Consider the following 20398-nt stretch of genomic DNA (forward strand, 5'->3'; position numbering starts at 1 on the left):
CTTTACATTTGCTTTATAAATCCTGATTGATATACTATCTTAATACGCTATCTATCTATCTATCTATCTATCTATCTATCTATCTATCTATCTATCTATCTATCTATCTATCTATCTATCTATCTATCTATCTATCTATCTATCTATCACAACATATAATAAATAAATAGCACAGTTAGTGTGTTGATATTTGTTTGTTTGATATTTTCCAAAGGAATGTTGTTCAGATATGGAAATAAGACATGATATAAACAAATATCACATATATTTGCATATGAAAAAAAAAATGAAGCATCTTTTGGATGAGTGTTTAACACATTCAACAAATTAAGATTGTACTGTGGTTATAAAGGATTTTTGCAGTGTAAAAACTACCATATATTCAGCTTTTAGCATTATACTGATTAATACTTATAAATAATAATAAATATTTAATAACCTTTAGATTATAAAGAATATGAATGTACATGAATTATATATTTGACGTGATGTAAAATGTGTTAAATTAATATATTTTCTTTGTAAATAAAGGCCCAAACCTGTTACTTTAAACCTGTGGTGATTTACCTAAATATTTTTATTATGTTTTATACGATTACTATGTGATGTTATGTTTTGTTTTTTTATATATTAAATTAATAAATATGATGTAATAAGAAATATAGAAAAAAGACACTAATATAAACTCAATTCCATATTAAGTTAATTTACTGTATAAAATAATCTCAATTTACCTTATTCTATTATGAATTATAAACACTATGGGCCCAATTTTAGCGATTTATTAGCGATAAGCTGTCAGTCACACACTGTGCAGCTTGATTTAGGGCGTGTCAGTGTGTCTTTGGTATCATAAGGACAGCTCAAAATGTGCAAAAGGCATGTACTAATTCTGTTAATTAAATGTGGTCGTGTTTTGGGTGTAAAGTGAAATAAACCAACCAGTGTTTCACTTGCCATTTCTTTTAAGAGCCAGGTGTGCTCTGACTTTGGCAGATTGCTATTTTAACGCAGCAGAGCTTCTGCGCCTCCCAGCAGAGGATACTGACCTGTGCAATGTTATTTGATTGTGTACAGTATTCTTTTTTTTTGTTGATGTAAAAGTTGGGTTTTTGCACTGAGGTGTGTCCATTTGTGTGTGTGACGAATGGGGGTGTATGCATGTTGAGTGTGCACGTCTCACCTGCGTAGCTGAGATAGGATTGAACGTCAGACTGTTTTAATCAGTCAGTTGCGCACCTGTGTTTCCTGCTGCCATTATAGCAATACACCAGAAATTTACTTAAGCACACCTCACTTTAGACTACCACAGCCATCGGTGTATATACATACAGCTCTGGAAAAAATTAAGAGACCACTTCAGTTTCTAAATCAGTTTCTATGATTTTGCTATGATATTTTCTATGATATAGGTATATGTTTGAGTAAAATGAACATTATTGTTTTATTCTATAAACTACAGACAACATTTCTCCCAAATAAAAAAAATGTAATTTATAGCATTTATTTGCAGAAAATGAGAAATAATGGCTGAAATAACAAAAAAGATGCAGAGCTTTCAGACCTCAGATAATGCAAAGAAAACAAGTTCATATTCATAAAGTTTTAAGAGTTCAGAAATCAATATTTGATGGAATAACCCTGGTTTTTAATCCCAGTTTTCATGCATCTTGGCATGTTCTCCTCCACCAGTCTTACACACTGCTTTTGGATAACTTTATGCCACTCCTGGTGCAAAAATTCAAGCAGTTCAGCTTGGTTTGATGGCTTGTGATCATCCATCTTCCTCTTGATTGTATTCCAAACTCTTTGGAGCAGGTAAACATGAACCTATTGGCAGTGTGCCTAGTGTTAGGCGTGGGCTAGAGTGGTTAAAGCCCCTCAGCAATGAGGTGTGGAGCAGTGGAACTGTGTTTTTTGGAATGACTGTGCTCAATTCAGTACTTTTGGGACGAATCCAACATTCTGACCTCACTAATGCTCTTGTTGTTGAATGCAGTCAAACACAGAAGTATCAGAAAGTAGTGGAAGATCTTCCCTGGACAATGTTACTACTAAATAGTTAAAATGTTAAAGCTATAAAACTGATTAAAATCCCCTTTTGTTTTCTAGACATTGCAAAAAAAATAAAAAATAAATAACATTGCTACCCAATAACATGGATTTCGGTTGTAATGTTCTGGACCAGTTCAGGTTGATTGCATCTTTGCTTTTGTGTTTGATTCTTGCAGATGTCTGTATTTCTTGGTCCTTGAACTGGTTTGGGGGAGTTTTTGCACATATAGCAGTGGTTCTAATATGTGTGTGTGTGTGTGTGTGTTTGTCTTGCAGTGGTGGAAGAAGGTCTGTGGGAATGCGGGCTGTCCTATGAGTGCAGGACACTCCTCTTCAAGGCCATTCATAATCTACTGGAAAGGTACAGTGTCAACACACACACACACACACACACACACACACACACACACACACACACAGACACACACACACACGTGTCTCTTAAGCCCAGAGTCATGACTAACCTTTAACTCCAGATTGGCTCTACCCTCATAGACCCTCATAGAGCAATACTAAACTCACTCCAAGCTTCCCACACCCTGTGAGTCATCTGCACACACTGCTGCTGCGAGTCCATCACCTTGTGTAGGTTTGGTGTGTGAAGTTTGCTTCTTTAGTTTTGCACTGGAGATACTACACTGAAAAAAATCATGAGTAAAATTGACTTAAAAAAAGTTTCGCAACTTTCTGCATTTGCTTTTTTAAGTAAATTTAATTTCAGATAAATTTAAGTAACTTCATGTTACACAGAAGTGTTACTCTGTGTAACATTTAAAGACTTAAATGTTACCTAGAGTAAATAAGCGAACTGAACTTCAGTCAATCGTTTCTTTTAGTAAACTTTACCTAAATTATTTTTGCTGAATCAATCCTTTCTTTTGGTAACCTTTACCTAATTTCTGCATACAATATCACCTAATTACAATTACTTAATTTTTCATATTATTTCTAATTTTTCCCCATTTTCTCCCCAATTTACACGGCCAACCCAATTACTCAACCCACTCATTAGGACTCCCCCTATCACTAGTAATGCCCGAACACCAGGAGGGTGAAGACCAGCACATGCTTCCTCTGATACATGTGAAGTCAGCCACCGCTTCTTTTCGAGCTGCTGCTGATGCAGCATTGCCGAGCAGCATCACAGCACGCTTGGAAGAAAGCGCAGCGGCTTGGTTCCGATACATCAGCTCACAGACGCCCTGTGCTGCGGACATCACCCTTTAGTGATGTGGGGAGAGAGCGCCATCTACCCACCCAGAGGGAGCAATGCCAATTTTGCTCCCTCTAAGCGCCGGCAGCTTGATGGCAAAGCTACATGAGCTGGGGTTCGAACCTGCAACCTCCCGCTCATAGTGGCAGCGCTTTAGACCACTGGACCACTCGGTGCCACAATTACTTAATTTATACAATAGTACTCAAATAATTTATGATACATAATATATTATAATTCCTGAAATTTAATGAATTTTGTTATTACACTGTCTTAACACATGGATGGCATGTAATGCACTCTTATTAGTATATATAAAATCTTTTTTTTAATCATACTTGTTTAAATGCTCTGGTCTGTTTCCAGATGCCTAATGGAGAAGGACTTTGTGCGAATCGGCAAGTGGTTCGTCAAGCCTTATGAGCTGGATGAGAAGAACCTCGGCACCAGGTACGTTTAGCACATTTTATGTTCTCGAGAACATTTGTTCTGGTTCTTAAACCTTCATACCCTCCCTCTGCTCCTTCCACCACCTAGATATGAAGCCCATGTGAGACCTGTATGTGTAGAACAACTGTACACTGCACATGGAGAGCTTAAAGTGGATTTAAAAGAAATCTTAAAGACTGCTTCTTTAAAGTGGATTTAAAAGAGAAAATCTTAAAGACTGTTTCTTCTTTAAATTGGGTTTAAAAGAAAATATCTTAAAGACTGCTTCTTTATAGTAGGGTTTAAAAGAAAAAAATCTTGAAGACTGTTTCTTTAAAGTGGGTTTAAAAGAAAAAAATCTTGAAGACTGCTTGTTTAAAGTGGGTTTAAAAGAGAAAAGCTTAAAGACTGCTTCTTTAAAGTGGGTTTAAAAGACAAAATTGCAAAGACAAATTCTTTAAAGTGGGTTTAAAAGACAAAATTGCAAAGGCAAATTCATTAAAGTGGGTTTAAAAGAGAAAATCTTGAAGACTGCTTCTTTAAAGTGGGTTTAAAAGAAAAAATCTTAAAGACTGCTTTTTTAAAGTGGGTTGGAAGCCCAAATGGGTTGCAATGAAAACTCACCTGGAACCTACCCAGCCCACATTACACCAGTATGATGCCATGGTCCAGGGTAGGTTAAGAAAGGAGAAGTGAGAGCAGCGTTGCCACCGCTGGCTCTTCGGAGATCTTTTAGTGCGTGGTGTCAGAGCAGTTTGCACCATGTGGTTACGTTTTTGGGAGCGTTTAGGCGTCCCTGGAGGCGCCGGAGCCACCTGCGAACACGTTGGCCCAGTGGCAGCAAGTTTGCAGGTGGGAGCAGCACTTGCGCTGCAGACGTGTGACAGGGGTGACAGCGTGCGAGAGAGAGAGAGGGTGCCAGACGGTCCAAGTACACAAGGGTGTGAGAGGTCTGCGTGCGTGTGTGTGTGCGTTTGTGTAAGGGAGCAGATTGATGCTGGGAAAGAGCTAATGGAGTCAAATTAGTGGGCTGTCAGGCCATTTCAATTGCAAATGTTTGACTTGTGCGCGTTCGGAGCTGCCTTTGATTTATAAAGACTGCTATGAGGAGCTTACAGTTGTGCTCGCAAACGCGCCGCCGCTCCGTCTCTTGTTTTTCACCCTGTGACCTGATCAGCTCAGTCGCTCCGCTGGAACAGACTTTTGCATTAATTAAACAGAATCAAGGGTGAATTAAAGAGATGGAGAAATAAGAGAATGGAGAACAAGACAAGCAAACCAAGAGTTTTTTTTTTGTTTGTTTGACTGAAAGACGCCAAGCTCATACAATTTATAACCCCTTAACCTTCACTTTTATTACTGAACAACTACTGGAAATTACACTGACATGCCAAAAGTCATGGGATAACAGTAAGTAAATTGATCGTAGTGGAAGGCTTTGAAGAACACCCACACCTGTATTACAACCCCTGGCAATAAGTATGGAATCACCAGTCTTGGATGAGCACTCCTTCAGACATTTCATTCTGTAAAACAAAGTCTGATCAAAAACATGATACAATAATAAGGTCATTCCAAAGTGCAACTTGTTGGCTTTCAGGAACACTCAAAGAAATGAAGAAAAAACATTGTGGAAGCCAGTGAATGTTACTTTTATTGACCAACCACAGGGAAAAAAATATGGAATCACTCAATTCTGAGGAAAAAAGTATGGAATCATGAAAAACAGATAAACAAAAGATGATTCAAAATACATCACTAGTATTTAGTTGCACCACCTTTGGCTTTTATAACGGCTTTCAGTCTCTGAGGCATGGACTTGATGAGTGACAAACAGTATTCTGCATCAATTTGGTGCCAACTCTCTTTGATAGCAGTTGCCAGATCAGCTTTGCAGGTCGGAGCCTTCTTGTGGACCATTTTTTTCAATTTCCACCACAAGTTTTCAATTGGGTTGAGATCTGGACTATTTGCAGGCCATGACATCGACTGAATGTGTCTTTCTCCAAGGAATGCCTTCACTGTTTTTGCCCTACGGCACGATGCATTGTCATCTTGGAAAATTATTTCATCTCCAAACATCTGTTCAATTGAAGGGATGAGAAAACTGTCCAAAATGTCAATGTAAACTTGTGCATTGATAGAAGAATTAACCACAGTCATCTCCCCAGTGCCTTTGCCTGACATGCAGCCCAATATCATCAAGGACTGTGGAAATTTGGTTGTTTTCTTCAGGCAGGCCTCTTCATAAATCTCACTGGAACGGCACCAAACAAAAGTTCCAGCATCATCACCTAGTCCAATTCAGATTCTTGACTCATCACTGAAGATAACTTTCATCCAGTCATCCACAGTCCATGATTGCCTCTCCTTAGCCCACTGCAGTCTTGTTCTTTTATGTTTAGGTGTCAATGATGGTTTTCTTTTAGCTTTCCTGTAATGAAATCCCATTTCCTTTAGGCGATTTCTTACGGTTCGGTCACATACATTGGCTCCAGCTTCTTCCCATTTATGCTTCATCTGTTTAGTTGTACTTTTTCGGTTTTCAAGACAAATGGCCTTAAGTTGCTTGTCTTGACGCTTTGATGTCTTTCTCGGTCTACCAGTACGCTTGGCTTTAACAACCATTCCATGCTGTTTGTATTTGGTCCATATCTTGGATACAGCTGACTGTGAACAGCCCACATCTTTAGCAACCATGCGTGAAGAGTTACCTTCTTCAAGAAGTTTCACAATCCTCTCTTTTGTTTCAAGAGACATTTCTCTTGTTGGAGCCATGGTTCTTGCCACTCTAATTCGTCCAGCAGCCCTCCAAGGTGTCATGACTGCAGGTGTTTTTAACTGCAGACTAACGAGCAGATCTAATCTGAGGCAGGTGTCCATTTAGGGAAAGGAAATTGACTAGGTGTGTCCTTATTTTCTACCTTCAATTTGAGTGATTCCATACTTTTTTCCTCAGAATTGAGTGATTCCATATTTTTTTCCCTGTGGTTGGTCAATAAAAGTAACATTCACTGACTTCCACAATGTTTTTTCTTCATTTCTTTGAGTGTTCCTGAAAGCCAACAAGTTGCACTTTGGAATGACCTTATTATTGTATCATGTTTTTGATCAGAGTTTGTTTTACAGAATGAAATGTCTGAAGGAGTGCTCATCCAAGACTGGTGATTCCATACTTTTTGCCAGGGGTTGTATAAGTTATTATGAGCTGTTATCTTGTGAGTGAGGTTGGACATTGTCCAGCATGCTCATAGCAAGGCAACATGAATTAATATCAGATTATAAGTTGCGGGATGGATGGATGGATCCTCCAATGAACGTCGCCTCGCTGTACCAAACATTCACACAAAGCAATCCAGACTGTTCTCATACAGAGTTCCCCAGTGGTGGAACAAACTACCTTCCACTACCAGATCAGGAGAATCTCTCACTATCTTTAATAAACTCCTGAAGACAGAGCTCTTCAAAGAGCACGTATTCTCCTAACACCTCTAACTAACCTCCTTCTACTACCAGATCAGGAGAATCTCTCACATTCTTTAATAAACTCCTGAAGACAGAGCCCTTCAATGAGCACTTACTCTCCTAACACCTCTAACTAACTACCTTCTACTACCAGATCAGGAGAATCTCTCGCTGTCTTTATTTAAACTCCTGAAGACAGAGCTCTTCAAACAGCACTTATTCTCCTAACACCTCTAACTAACCTCATTCTACTACCAGATCAGGAGCGTCCCTAACTATCTTTAATAAACTCCTGAAGACAGAGCTCTTCAAATAGCACTTACTCTCCTAACACCTCTAACTAACTACCTTCTACTACCAGATCAGGAGCGTCCCTCACTAATATTGAAAGCTAAAGATATGCAAGGCATTAAAAAGAAAATATACAGGAACACATGTGGAATTATTTTGTAAACAAATAGTGTTAAACAAACCATGTTTTATTCATAAGATAATCCACAGTATGTAAAATCCTTAAAATAAATTGAATTAATTAATGAATTTTAATTAAAAGGTGTGTTACTGGCACTGTATGTGCTCAAATATAGCATTAAAATAGACATAAACATAGATAATATATCCACTGGGCTGCTCCAGTTACTTTTCTTTCTGTGACCACTGTGCCTCAAAGGGTTAAGAGTCATGACTGGGAATATGCACTGGGAGATCCTCAAATCTGTCAGAGTGTGGAGAATCCGTCTACAGCTCACACACACACACACACACACTCTCTCTCTCTCTCTGTGTGTCACTCTCTGTCTCTCTTGTCTGTGTGAGTTTGACCCCCCTTGACTCCCTTTAGAACAATGAGGAGCCGTCGTCTCCCTCAAGAGAGAGAGGCTTAGTAGCCTGTGTGAGTCTGTGTGTGTGTGTGTGTGTGTGTGTGTGTGTGTGTGTGTGTAAAGGAAAAAAAGATGAAGGCAGAGCAGCTCTCAGGACGTGTGTGTGTAGTGTGACGCTATGTTTATGTTCACATATAGGACGACGTATGTGTGTGAGGACAGATGTGCTGCACAAGTTCAGACTCACAGGATGTTTACATCTGTCTCTTTGTCTGTGTGTGTATAAGTGTGTGTGTGTGTGTGTGTGTGAGCAGTGAAGGGGAGCTGAGATTTGGAGGGCACCCTGCTGAGCTCTCAGAGTGGGGAGAGGGTCTGTCATTAGGTTGGAGTTGCTGTGTGTGTCAGTGTGTAAGTTTCGGTATATTATCAGGACCAACAGTGTCCTGACTTTGTAGTAAAATCAAAGAATTATAAAAGCCAATTATTTTATTTCTTTATCATTCTTTTATTTTAAACTGATTAGTTACATAAAGTTTGAACTTACAATCAAAAAATCCATTACATTAAATAGGCTTCAGAACACACAGTTGAGTCTTTGCAGTCCATATATGAAAGCAAATGAAATAAAACAAACAAAAAAAAATATATATATATATTTTATTAATTTTTATGGTGTTACAAAAAACAACATATTTACTACAGTATGTTACTTCCAACCATGTTAAAATTAACCTCTTTGATTTTTAAATGAGATGTAATATAGGGCATTCAATCAAAACATAGGTCATTTGCATCCTCTACAAGCATAGTATAAAAAATGCAAAAATATGTATTATGAGGTTAATTTAAGAGTTTGATTATTATATACCTGCTAGACTAAATAGAATTTATAGTAAAAAAGTAATGTTCACAATTTTCTATTTTTTATTATTTTTAAGGAAATGAGAAATAAGAAGAAAATCCACTTGTATAAAAGTGAGAGAAAAAATATGACCTACTACTGTCCTGACAAAACCAGAACCTGTGTGTGTGTGTGTGTCTGTGGTAGGGGGCTAGACCCCGTTAAGCCCACCTGATTCTCCTCTAGTTTGACAGCTTTGTCTGTGCCACACTGTCAGCTGCTGCGCCGCCCGCAGGGTCCAACACACAGCCAAGCAGTGAATTATTGAACAGCCTGCTTCAGAGAGAGAGACATAGTCAGACAGAGAGAGAGAGAGAGAGAGAGAGAGAGAAAGACACACACACACACACACACACACACACACACAGACAGAAAGACATTGGGCACACACACGACATGCCATTCCTTAACACACAGAAATCCATATGTGCCCAGACACTTGCACACACAGCACAATCTCTCTCTATTGCTCTCTTTCTCTCTCTCTCTCTTTCTCTCTCTCTCTCTCTCTTCCTCTGTCTGTTGCTCTCTCTCTCTCTCTCTCTCTCTCTCTCTCTCTCTAAATGAAGCCACTACACTAAATTCCATAACAGCGCTGTTTTTTCCTCCATCTCTCTCTTTCTCTCTCTCTCTCTCTCTCTCTCTCTCTCTCTCTCTCACACTCTCTTTATCTCTCTCTATCTCTCTCTCTCTCTCTCTAACTGTCTACCTACCTCTCTCGCCCCTCTCTGAATACATGGATGTTAAATAATAACCACATCACGCTACTTTTCCCCAGCAAGGAATCCACAAGCCGGCATGCATTTGCATGCATTAATCTGGCCAACGATACACACACACACACTTACACACACACACATACACGTGTGTGTTCAGCACCCCCCCATCCCCCTGCCCTCAGCCCCCCGCCCCCTGCTCCATGTGATGCTATGTTGCCCCTCAAGACTCTTCTTCTTTACTTCACTTCTCACAGCTTACCTTTCCTTTGTGTTGATTTCTAGTGTTACACAGCGGCGCAGCTGGTCTGCAGGGGGCGCAGCAGCAAACACACACACACACACACACATACACACACACACACAGACACACACACTCACACACACACTCACATACACACACACACAGCTTAGTTAAGTCTCATTGCCTTGTATTGCCCAGGGCATGGGGAGTACCATCACATCTCCTCTGAAGAGATGCTGCACCCCTCCTCCTCCTATTGCGCTGTCTCTATCTCTCTCTCTCCCTCTCTCTCTCTTTCTCTCCTTTCTCGCTCCCTCTCTCTCTATTTCTCTCCCTCCAGACCTACTCTCTCCTCTCCCTCTCTCTCTCTCTCTCTCGCTTCCCCTCCTTTCTTTGTGTCTGGGAGAGTGCGCACTGTACATTGGTAACGGATTGCATCAGACTCCCACAGAGAGAGATAGAGAAGGAGGGTGGTGAGGAGGGGGGGGTGAGAGAGGGAATGAACGAACGAGAGAGAACGAGAGAGAAAGAGAGAGAGAGAGAGAGAGAGAGAGAGAGAGTGAGAGAGAGCGCGCAAAAGAGAGAGGGGAGAGAGTAGGGCTTATAAATTAAGCATTCGTGTGGCAGTTGAAGGATTGGATTGTGTTGATCGGGATTAGAGCTGCCTTTTATATAAACTGCCTGTGAACACGTTTAGGTGAGCGGCGCATAAATTCATAAATTGGCATTGCCTCAGACCATATTTGCATTTGGAACATCTGAAATAATCTCAGGTCAGCTTCAGTTCTGCAGCGCTTTTGTGCATATGATCGCAAGCACACTGTATGTTTTTAATGTGTCCCAGTGTGTGTGTGTGTGTGTGTGTATATATGTAATCATGTCTATATGTGTGCGTGTAAGTGTGTATATGTGTGTATGTGTGTGTTTTGGACGCTATCCTCAGCCCACTTTGGCCAGGGGGGGAAAGGAATGACATTGAGACATTAGCCATCTCCTTGGCAACGGACATTGGGTGTCAGACTACATCACGGGGTCACTCCACGCTGCTTACCCAGCTCAGGAAAAGCAGACGTGAAAAAAAAAAAAGAAAGAGAAAAAAAAGAATAAAGCAGCCAATAATGACCACGTGCGTACAGATCTGAGACCAGTACTTCACCCTTCATTCCTATGATTAACCCTTTTGAGTTGCTAAATCACTAACTGAAGTCAAAAGCTAAAGCTGTGTGTATTTTTTTTTGTAATTCAGTTATTTTTTTTTATGAGCTGTAAGATGTTTTTAATCGATCCACTGTTATCATTTGCTTGATAAAAAAGTTGTCAGTTAATTTCCTAATCTGCTTAGTTAATATATGGATGCAGAAGCTGCAGAAAAATAGTTTTTTAGAGTTCAATCTTTTTGTGATGCAACAAGCTATGTATTTTTGCTGTAGGCAAAAAAAAAAACACCTCAAAATACACACCACAGATTGCTGCCAAACTCGTCATGCAGTACCTCTATAGCCCTATCCGGTTGGGATTAGTTTCTCAGGGGAAAGTCTGTGAAAAATATTTCACACTTCTAATTAGTGATAAATGTCTTGCATCCGGACTGAAACAGTAAAAAACAGGAGCACCAGTAATTTTTTTTTTGGCTTTCTCAGTCACATGACATTGCGTTCAGTAGCTCCTCCATTTCCACTCGCTGTTGTGTTTACGTGGATCTCCATGGAAATGTGCACCCGTACTGTAATTACAGTGTGTGGCAGTGGACCAATAGTTATTTTATTAAATGCAAGAAGACGAAACTCAGAGATGTGAGTCCGGATGTTCAGAGAAAAACAGTAGGTAATTCAGCCTGTAATTTTCTCAGAGGACGTCTGAGAAAAACACATACATGGTCGTTTCAGACAGGAATAAAATCACAGAGGACCCCCCATGAATAAGAAACTAATCCTGTCCGGATAGGGCTTATATTTTAGGCAGATATGTAAATGATTTCAGGTAAGATGTGTTGATTAGACACTGAGTCTTCTGAATGTAAAAGTGCTTCCACAATGACCCAACATTTTCAGCAGGATAATGCTCACCCACACACAGCATTTACGGAACCAGCTGAGATGCCAGTTTCAAAAATCTATGAATTTGCAGGACCTTCAGGTCCAGCGACAACATCTGTGGGCAAATGTGCCACATGATGCCACATTCATGCCCACTCTTGTAAAAAAAAAGGAAGTATACTTAAGAGCATTAAAAGTATGTTTAAATTAGGTGAAGTAAATTAGTAATTTTTCCATTTAATATACTTTCTCAGTATTTACATTAAATGTATTTTAGACAATATGCTTTAAATTAGACATTGTGTTGATAGAAAAAACAATTTAGTGGCATCAAATAATACTAAAGTGCACTTTAGTGTTTTTTCCCCCCAGTAGCATAAAGGTGTAAACAATATGTGTATCAACACGCAAAGCAGTACATTTACAATATACTTCAAGTGTATTAAAATGTGTTTAAAAAACACATACTTAAATCTACTTAAGTTCGCAGAGGTTGTACGAAAAAAGCACAACCTAATGCTTAAATATACGTGGTTAAATATACTTAAGTTGCCGTAAGTTGTTACAAAATAGTACATTTAGTATGTATTTAAGTACATATTTTAATTTTAAAGAGTATGTACCATGTTAAATATACTGTAGAGTCGAGCAGCATCACATTTAAAACATTCACAACAATTTAATTACAACAACTCCTTATTTGTGTATTATTTGTTTTGTCCCTGAGTGTACATTCACTGAGCAAGTTACGAGGATCATTTATCTTATCAGCCAGTCACGTGCTGTGTTTTTTAGCTTCCCTGGAACGTGACAGAAGTATTGGGACACGTGTTCTCTCGTCCCCTGATGTTTGGCATGTCAGTGTAACTTATAACACTTTAGATTGAAGTTATAAAGAGTGTTTCAGCCTGGACTGCTTTTTGACACAGACCTGCCAGTTCTGTTTAGAGCAAAGCTCATTTACAGTTACAGAACTGTTCTGTTCTATGTTAGTTAGATAAATAGTTTTACAGAGAGGATGAAAATGGTTGTGTAAAACTGAATTATGGGTCTTTTTGGTGCAGAAGAACACAACCGTCATAAGTGGACCTCGGGGAAAGAAATTAAACACAAAAAAAAGTGGGATATGGACTCTTTAAAGTCAGAGTCATTAAAGTTAAAGAGGCGCAGAGTGAATTGACTTTGATCATCTTAACGGAATTGTTATTCTCTTTTATGCCTCTGAAGCATGGTGCATTATTAAAAGCTTCCTAGCTTCTTCTTAACAGGCTGCTAATTGTCTGGGGTGGTAGTGTAGCGGTAGCTGAGGAGATTGGTTTCTGCTATTGTTTTATTGATCGGCTCCACGCGTGTAAGTATTATCTCTTTACGCCGCATTGATTGCTTTGGATGTGAAATGGAAAGTAAATGACTGCAACAATAATCACCTTGACGAAACTCTGCTGGAAGGGAAAAAATGGTTTGTTTGTAATTTGATTATCGCTGTTTACCCACCAGTGACACCTTAATAGCAGGTTGTCTAATTAGATCTTTAGCCGCTGTTTTTTGGGGTCTAAAGTCACGCTAACTTGCGCATCCAACGGATGCTACTCTGCGTCATTTACATTACAAAGAGAAATAATGAAATAAACATCTAGCGTTTAAAATAATGAGCTCAAACAGTGCAATTCAAAGACCTGGCGAGGCGGCTCTACAGCTACACTTTATACCACAGAGAAGTGTTATGAGTTTAGGGGTGTTTTTTTTTTACTGTAGTTGGTTTCTTTGGTTCGGATCAGTTGATGATTGGTTCGTTTTCTCCTTCTGTTTGGTTTGGTTTCACACAGGAATAAACCACCAAAATGTGCAACAATAAACCACGCAAGGACATTGGCCCAATCCCATTTCACCCTTTGGCCCTATTTTCTGTCATGGGAAGCTGAAATGAGCTTTTATTAGCTTTTATTTTATCTTATTTTTCTGTTCCTCCTTGAATGCTGCAGCTTCTGCCGTCTGTTGTACCATTTAAGGTGGAAGGGGAAAGTTAGCTAACTAGCTACCTTCTGAGACAAGCTACTAGCGATCTTTTTTATGCATGTAATGAAGAATTTGACTGTGAAACATTAAAACTACACATTAAATCATGGTAAAAAAGGGCCAATCGTCATTTTTTCTTACCTGTGATTCTCAAAAACCCTCGGTTTGAAGTGTGCATCTGAATAATCTCTGTCTAACAACAGAGGGGTAGGGCCAAGAGGTGAAATGGGAAAATGGGACCAATCTTCATTAATTGCACGGTGCACCAGTAAGAGCAGAGTGTGAAGGTTCAATTAGCAGAGTAAGAGCACAGTTTTGCTCAAAATATTACAATGCACACAACATTATGGGTGACATACCAGAGTTCAAAAGAGGACAAATTGTTGGTGCACGTGTTGCTGACGCATCTGTGACCAAGACAGCTAGTCTCCTGTTTCCACCAGAACTGTCCATCGAGACAATAAATTATTGTGGTCTAAAACCAGGTGTTTCAGTTTCATTGTCCAACCCCTGTATAACTACAGACTGTACTCCTGTATCTGTTTCCTCCTTTCACCCTGTTCTTCAATGATCAGGTCCCCACAGTAGACCACCACAGAGCAGCTATTATTTGGGTGGTGGGTCATTTTTCTCAGCACTGTAGTGACTCCACTGGCATGTTGGTGACAGTGGGTTAGTAGTGTGTTGTGCTGGTAGGATGCGCTCATTGCCACAAGTGTCCACACTTTGTACACAGCAGCCCTGTTCCTTTCCATTCAGGCAGTTCTCTCTGAGAGGACAGAGGAGACTCGTAAAGATTATAGCAGCATCGTATAGCTGTAGTGCATCTAACACAAAGCCCTTCCCCTCTCTTTACCGCCAGAACTATAAAAACACAGATAAGGTTATATAGATAACGCTTTACATGTGCAAGTCCTACTACAACCGTGCTCTGTTACAAGTTGTAACACTAAGGTAGCCATTTAAAATGTGTTTAAAGTGTTTGTATTATTGTCACATTTAGACATAAAGAATATTTACTCACAAATGACACAATTTAGCTTTAATCAACTCCAGATTAGGTACAAATCCAGTAGAAATTGTTCTGACTGTTCAAATATACTAATCATCAAAAGAAATGTTGGCACCCAGAAGGAATCAAGTGACATGAATGAAGCTTGGTGGGAAGTTTGGTAGGAAACACCACTGTCAGGGAGTGACTCCAGAATGGCAGAATAACAGCAGGTCATCTTCAGTCTAGTTGGAGGCAACCAACAAATCCAACCAGCATGGATGCAGTTTACATTGGAAAATGTGTGAGGTGCTATTGGATACGCCTGACTATTAAAGAACAAGATGAAAGAAACAAAATGACTACTAATTTTAAAGTACTTCTATATGCTCCAGTCTGCTTCTTAGATTTAAATATAAAGAAAGTCAGAATGTAGGACCAGTTCAGCTAAAGAAAACATGAGAATGTAATAGTTTGTAGTGAAGAAGTAAATCAGACAGGTTGGAAGGAACCAGTTTGTTCAGAGTAGTGTTGGGCAGTATGAACAAAAATGTATAGCAGAGTATTTTTTTAAGATTCTGACGGTTTCACGGTACATCACTGTATTTTTTGTATTATTATTTTAATTTTTATTTTTTTTTTCCTATTTTCTTCCCAATTTTGCACAACCAATTACCCATCCCATTCATTAGGACTCCCCCTATCACTAGTAATGCCCCAACACACCAGGAGGGTGAAAACCAGCACATGCCTCCTCCGATACATGTAAAGTCAGCCACTGCTTCTTTTCGAGCTGCTGCTGATGTAGCATTGCCGAGCAGCTTCACAGCACACTCAGAGAAAAGCGCAGTGACTCAGTTCTGATACATCAGCTCACAGACGCCCTGTGCTGGGGACATCATCGCTTAGTGATGTGGGGAGAGAGCGCCATCTACCCACCCGGAGGGAGCAGGGCCAATTTTGCTCCCTCTGAGCGCTGGGTTTAAACCTGCGACCTCCTGCTCATAGTGGCAGCTCTTTAAACCGCCGAACCACTTGGCGCCCGTGACTGTGATTTTATACAGGTTTGTGATTTAGGAGTTAGGAGTACATATAAAACACTAAGGCTTTGAATTAAGGCTTCAATCACTATTGGGTTCACTCTGTAACACAACTACTTTGTATACTTCATGCACATAATAACTAAGCAACTGATGTGAATTAATGCCAGTGTGTGTAAATTGAATGAATACAGTAGCAATTTTAACGCCGGCTAGTACCCACCTTCACCACGTCGAGAGTTTACATACTGGTGTTTGATTACATGTCAACAGCCCTTGCTGAATGTGCTAATTGTAATGTAAGTAGATGCATATCTGTGTGTGTGTGTGTGTGTGTGTGTAAGTGAGTGTGAGAGAGGAAGACTCTGCGGTGTGAGCAGAAGCGGGTGAATTATTTAGCGCTGTACACACTTGATGGCTACATGCTTAACACGGCTGTCCCAGCATGCTTTAATAGGCTGGCACTGCGCACAATTAATACTTTTACACTGAAATCAATCAGATACTACAGCGCTGGAGCGAGCGGCGCACGGACACACCATTTACCATCCCCGGGGTGGCTCTGTGTGAGTGTGTGAAAATGTGTGTGAGCGTGTGTGTGTGTGTTCTGTGTCATGTACAGCTTATGTACATTTGTCTAGTGTCATGTTTCAGACTGACTGCAAGAGAGTGCGTGTACAAACCGGCTGTTCCCCACCCCTCCAAAAAGACACGGAGTATTCCTCTATTCATTTACTGAGGAGAAAATATAGAGAGACTAACTTACAGGCATAACCAATCAGAATCTTCATTTTGGGAAGGAACGGGACTTTTTTTTTATATTGAAGTTCTGATTTCAGTGAGAGAACTAATCCAGCTCATTAATCAGCTTAACAGTACTTGCTTCAATTCATGAATTAAAATAAGGGTACCACTTTAAAATAAGACTTTTAAAAATGTTCATAAAGGGTTTAAAATGTTTTACAATTAGTTTATTAATGGTTACTAATCAGGTTTTAAATGACTTAAAAATCATTAGTAATCAGTTATAACACATATGTAGAAAGGGCAACAAGATAACAACAGGTCATTGTTGCCCTTTCTACGTATGTGTTATAACTGATTATTTATGATTTTTAGGGCATTTACAACGTAATTAGTAACCATTAATAAACTAATTGTAAACTGTTTATAAACCCTTTATAATGGTAGTCTTATTTTAAAGTGGTAGCAAAATAAGTAATTACTATATGTCATTCACAGTGTTTTTTTTTTTTTACTGTTAACCACACCAAAGTAAAATCTTATGTTCTTCAGAAATGTTAGCTAGCGCACTTATGCCCGGATCAGACTACACAATTTTTGCCCGATTTTGACCTGATTTTTTCGGCGCAGACACATTGCGTGCGTCGGATCCAAATTTCAGTGTCGCGAGCAAAAAAGGTCCGTGTAGTGTGGCACAGTCAAAGATCAGTAATTTGACGTGAGTGACGCTGTCGGAGCGTCCGACAGAAAGATTAACATGTTAGAATTTTTTGTATTTTATCGCCTAGTTTTTTATGCTCCATGACGTGCTCCCTGACTCTGACCAATAGGAATACGGAGCGTTCCGTGGCGCACAGATGTAAACACGAAAAAAGAAAAGCAGGACGGTGCTACTGCAGTTCTCTGGATCAGAGAAACAGAAGAATAATCTAATAATCATCTAATAATTCATCTAATTCATCCATGAAATATTCTGTTTACATTCACTAAAACCTAAGTAGCTACATCTTTACTACACCTCAAGTTCTCTCTGGAATACATGAAGCATGGACTAAACTGCAACTGGACTAAATACATGCAATGTAACAGACACCTAAACCATGGTTTCCATGATGGTCTGGATTTTTCAGCTGTGAAAAAAGCTGATTAAACATCTAAAAACTTTTTCTGGTTCTGAAACTTTAAGGCTGGAAAGGTATCCAGACATTTTGCACATGGTTTAAAATGCATTTTAATATTTGTTACATTAATCAGAGATATTAAAAAAGTAATAATTGTAGACTGTACACAAATGTTTAAAATAGTCTGCTACTTATGCTGTTTACTTCTTTCAAATCAATAAAAAAAACAACAACACCCAACAACAAAGTGTGTGTTTTTTGCCGTCCGCCAGAAGCACTCAAACATTTGCATACAACTGTAGAAAGTAAAATGAATGTTAATGGGTGTCATTATATAATTCTGTATTTAGTCATGTAACTCAAACTTTAAACAGCAGCAATACGACGAGTTAGGAAGCGGATGTTTTGCCCCCGCTTTGTTTCATTTCTAAACTAGTGTCTGTAAATTGATTTAGACATCTCTCTCTCTTCCTCACTGTTTCTTCCACACTCTCTCTCTCCCTCTCTCTCTCATTCTTCCTCTCTCATTTTCTTGCTCTCATTCTCTCTTTCCAGCCATGAGCCAGCATCTTGTCCCTTTATTTATTAATACTATGCGGGTACAGTAGCTCTGCAGGCCAGTGTGCACAGGGATGAAGAGCACACGCTGGTCATGTGTGTAATGTGCGTGTGAGTGAGACTCCTCACAGTGCATTAGTGCAGTGCTGTGGCGCTCTGCATCAGTGAGCAATCAGAGTGCGTACATTTCACTCATATACGCATCATAAATGCAACGCTATTTGATCTCTAATTCTTCCCTGCCTCACTTGAGAATATATTAACATGATCTTTTATTCATGTATGTTCTCATTGCCATATACAGTATGTAACATGACAGGATCGTCATGGCCAATATGACTGCAGTCGTTTCAGAAGCTCAGCTTGGAACTGTATAGAGAATCACGTCTCTAACCCGCAAATGATCTTTTCTGAAGCTTTACTTCAGAAAACTCTTAGTGGCCTAGGAAAGATTTATTTAAATGCAATTACATTAAATACAGCTCTGGAAAAAAATAAGAGAACTCTTATAAATGATGAGTTTCTTTGATTTTACCAAATTAAAAACCTCTGGAATATAATCAAGAGGAAGATGGACGAACACAAGCCAACTGCAAGCTGAACTGCTTAATTTTTTTAACCAGGAGTGGCATAAAATTATCCAAAAGCAGTGTGTAAGACTGGTGGAGGAGACTGATTAAAAACCAGGATTATTCCACCAAATATCTTAATATCTTAAAATGTTATGAATACGAATTTGGGGTTTAAAGGCTCTGCATCTTTTTTCTTAGTTTGACCATTTCTCATTTTCACAGTATTTTTATTTGGAATTTGGGAGAAATATTCTCCATAGTTTATAGAATAATACTATAAACTATAATCTCGCTAGCTTTATTCAGTGATTTGCAGATGGGGCAGATGGACCAAAATACAATTTTACTGTGTGTTTTGTATCAGGTTTAGCCACAGTTTTAATGAGGGTCAGAGAGTGTAAATTTTACCAGTCAGTGCACTGTAACTCTGTTTTGGTCAGTTGGGTAACATGGCGTTATAACACAGAGTGTTATTCACGTTGCCAGTGTGCCGATGCCCAGCTGGCTGGTACCGTAAGCCACAAAGCTACAGGGAAAAGAGCTGCTGCTTTTTATTCCTGCTCAGAATACCACCACTTCATCCTCTGGGACTCGTGACCACAAACAACACACACACTCACACACACACACGCGCGTGCACGCGTACATCTGAAACTCAAATCTGGACCCGGTTGTAGAGTTCACTACTGAGCAGAGCTTTCATTGAGTGTCCAAAAATACTATGTTTAAAAGTAACTAATGGGATTTGTCCTTTTTTGTTGTTTTTATCTTTGTACTATCTTTGTAAAAATGCACTTAAAATGATCTAATTATAAATAATAATAAATCAGTCAAATCTTTATTTCCACTCTGAACACATTTGAGGGTAATCCTCATTTTCAATTAATTTAGGCATTTACAGTTGAGAATAAAAAAAATATATTAAAAAAAATTGAGTTTCAATCTGGTTACACTAAAATAAATAAATTAAAAATCAATAGAAATAAATTAAAACAGCAGCAGTTGGTAAAATTTAAACACAAAGAACATTTATTCTCCTGTTGCTGCTTAAAGAAGGATCTTGTTTGCATGACACTGTAAATCGCCACTGTCCAATGAAAAACAAGTATCTCCATTCTCCAACAGTTTGAACAATTTGAACAATTCCCTTCTTGAGGAATTGACCAGAAGAAATACTTCAAAATGAACTGAAATAAACTCTTTTTACATTGACTTCCATTAAAAGTTAATTTTTTTTTTTCTGTTTTGGAGATACTTATTTTTCATTGAACAGTGCCGAAGTTTGGATTACTTGTTGAGTCGGGGTGTACAAATGCACGGATGTACTGAATCAGTTTAAAGCAGCGGTGGGCAATTCATTTTCCTAAGGGGCCACATAATACACTCATTTTGGGGGGTGAACCAAATTTGCCTTAATGTTCATTTTATCTGTTTTAAAAACAAAGCACTTATATATTTTGGTAAGATGTTATTAAT

The 20398-nt window shown here is 39.0% G+C and overlaps 1 protein-coding gene across 4 annotated transcripts in view; it reads left to right on the forward strand.

Moving 5' to 3' along the window:
* The window catches only part of LOC103034396 (mediator complex subunit 13L), a 167672-nt gene that overhangs the window by 103977 nt on the left and 43297 nt on the right, over positions 1–20398 (forward strand). For all 4 annotated transcript variants that reach the window (XM_049474575.1, XM_049474584.1, XM_049474582.1 and 1 more), the window contains exons 3-4: positions 2332–2416; positions 3635–3718. In XM_049474575.1, coding sequence (XP_049330532.1) covers positions 2332–2416; positions 3635–3718 — 169 coding nt within the window. The remainder of the gene's footprint in view (positions 1–2331; positions 2417–3634; positions 3719–20398) is intronic.

The sequence above is a fragment of the Astyanax mexicanus genome, chromosome 1 (genome assembly GCF_023375975.1).
Source record: "Astyanax mexicanus isolate ESR-SI-001 chromosome 1, AstMex3_surface, whole genome shotgun sequence".
NCBI classification, from domain to species: domain Eukaryota; kingdom Metazoa; phylum Chordata; class Actinopteri; order Characiformes; family Acestrorhamphidae; genus Astyanax; species Astyanax mexicanus.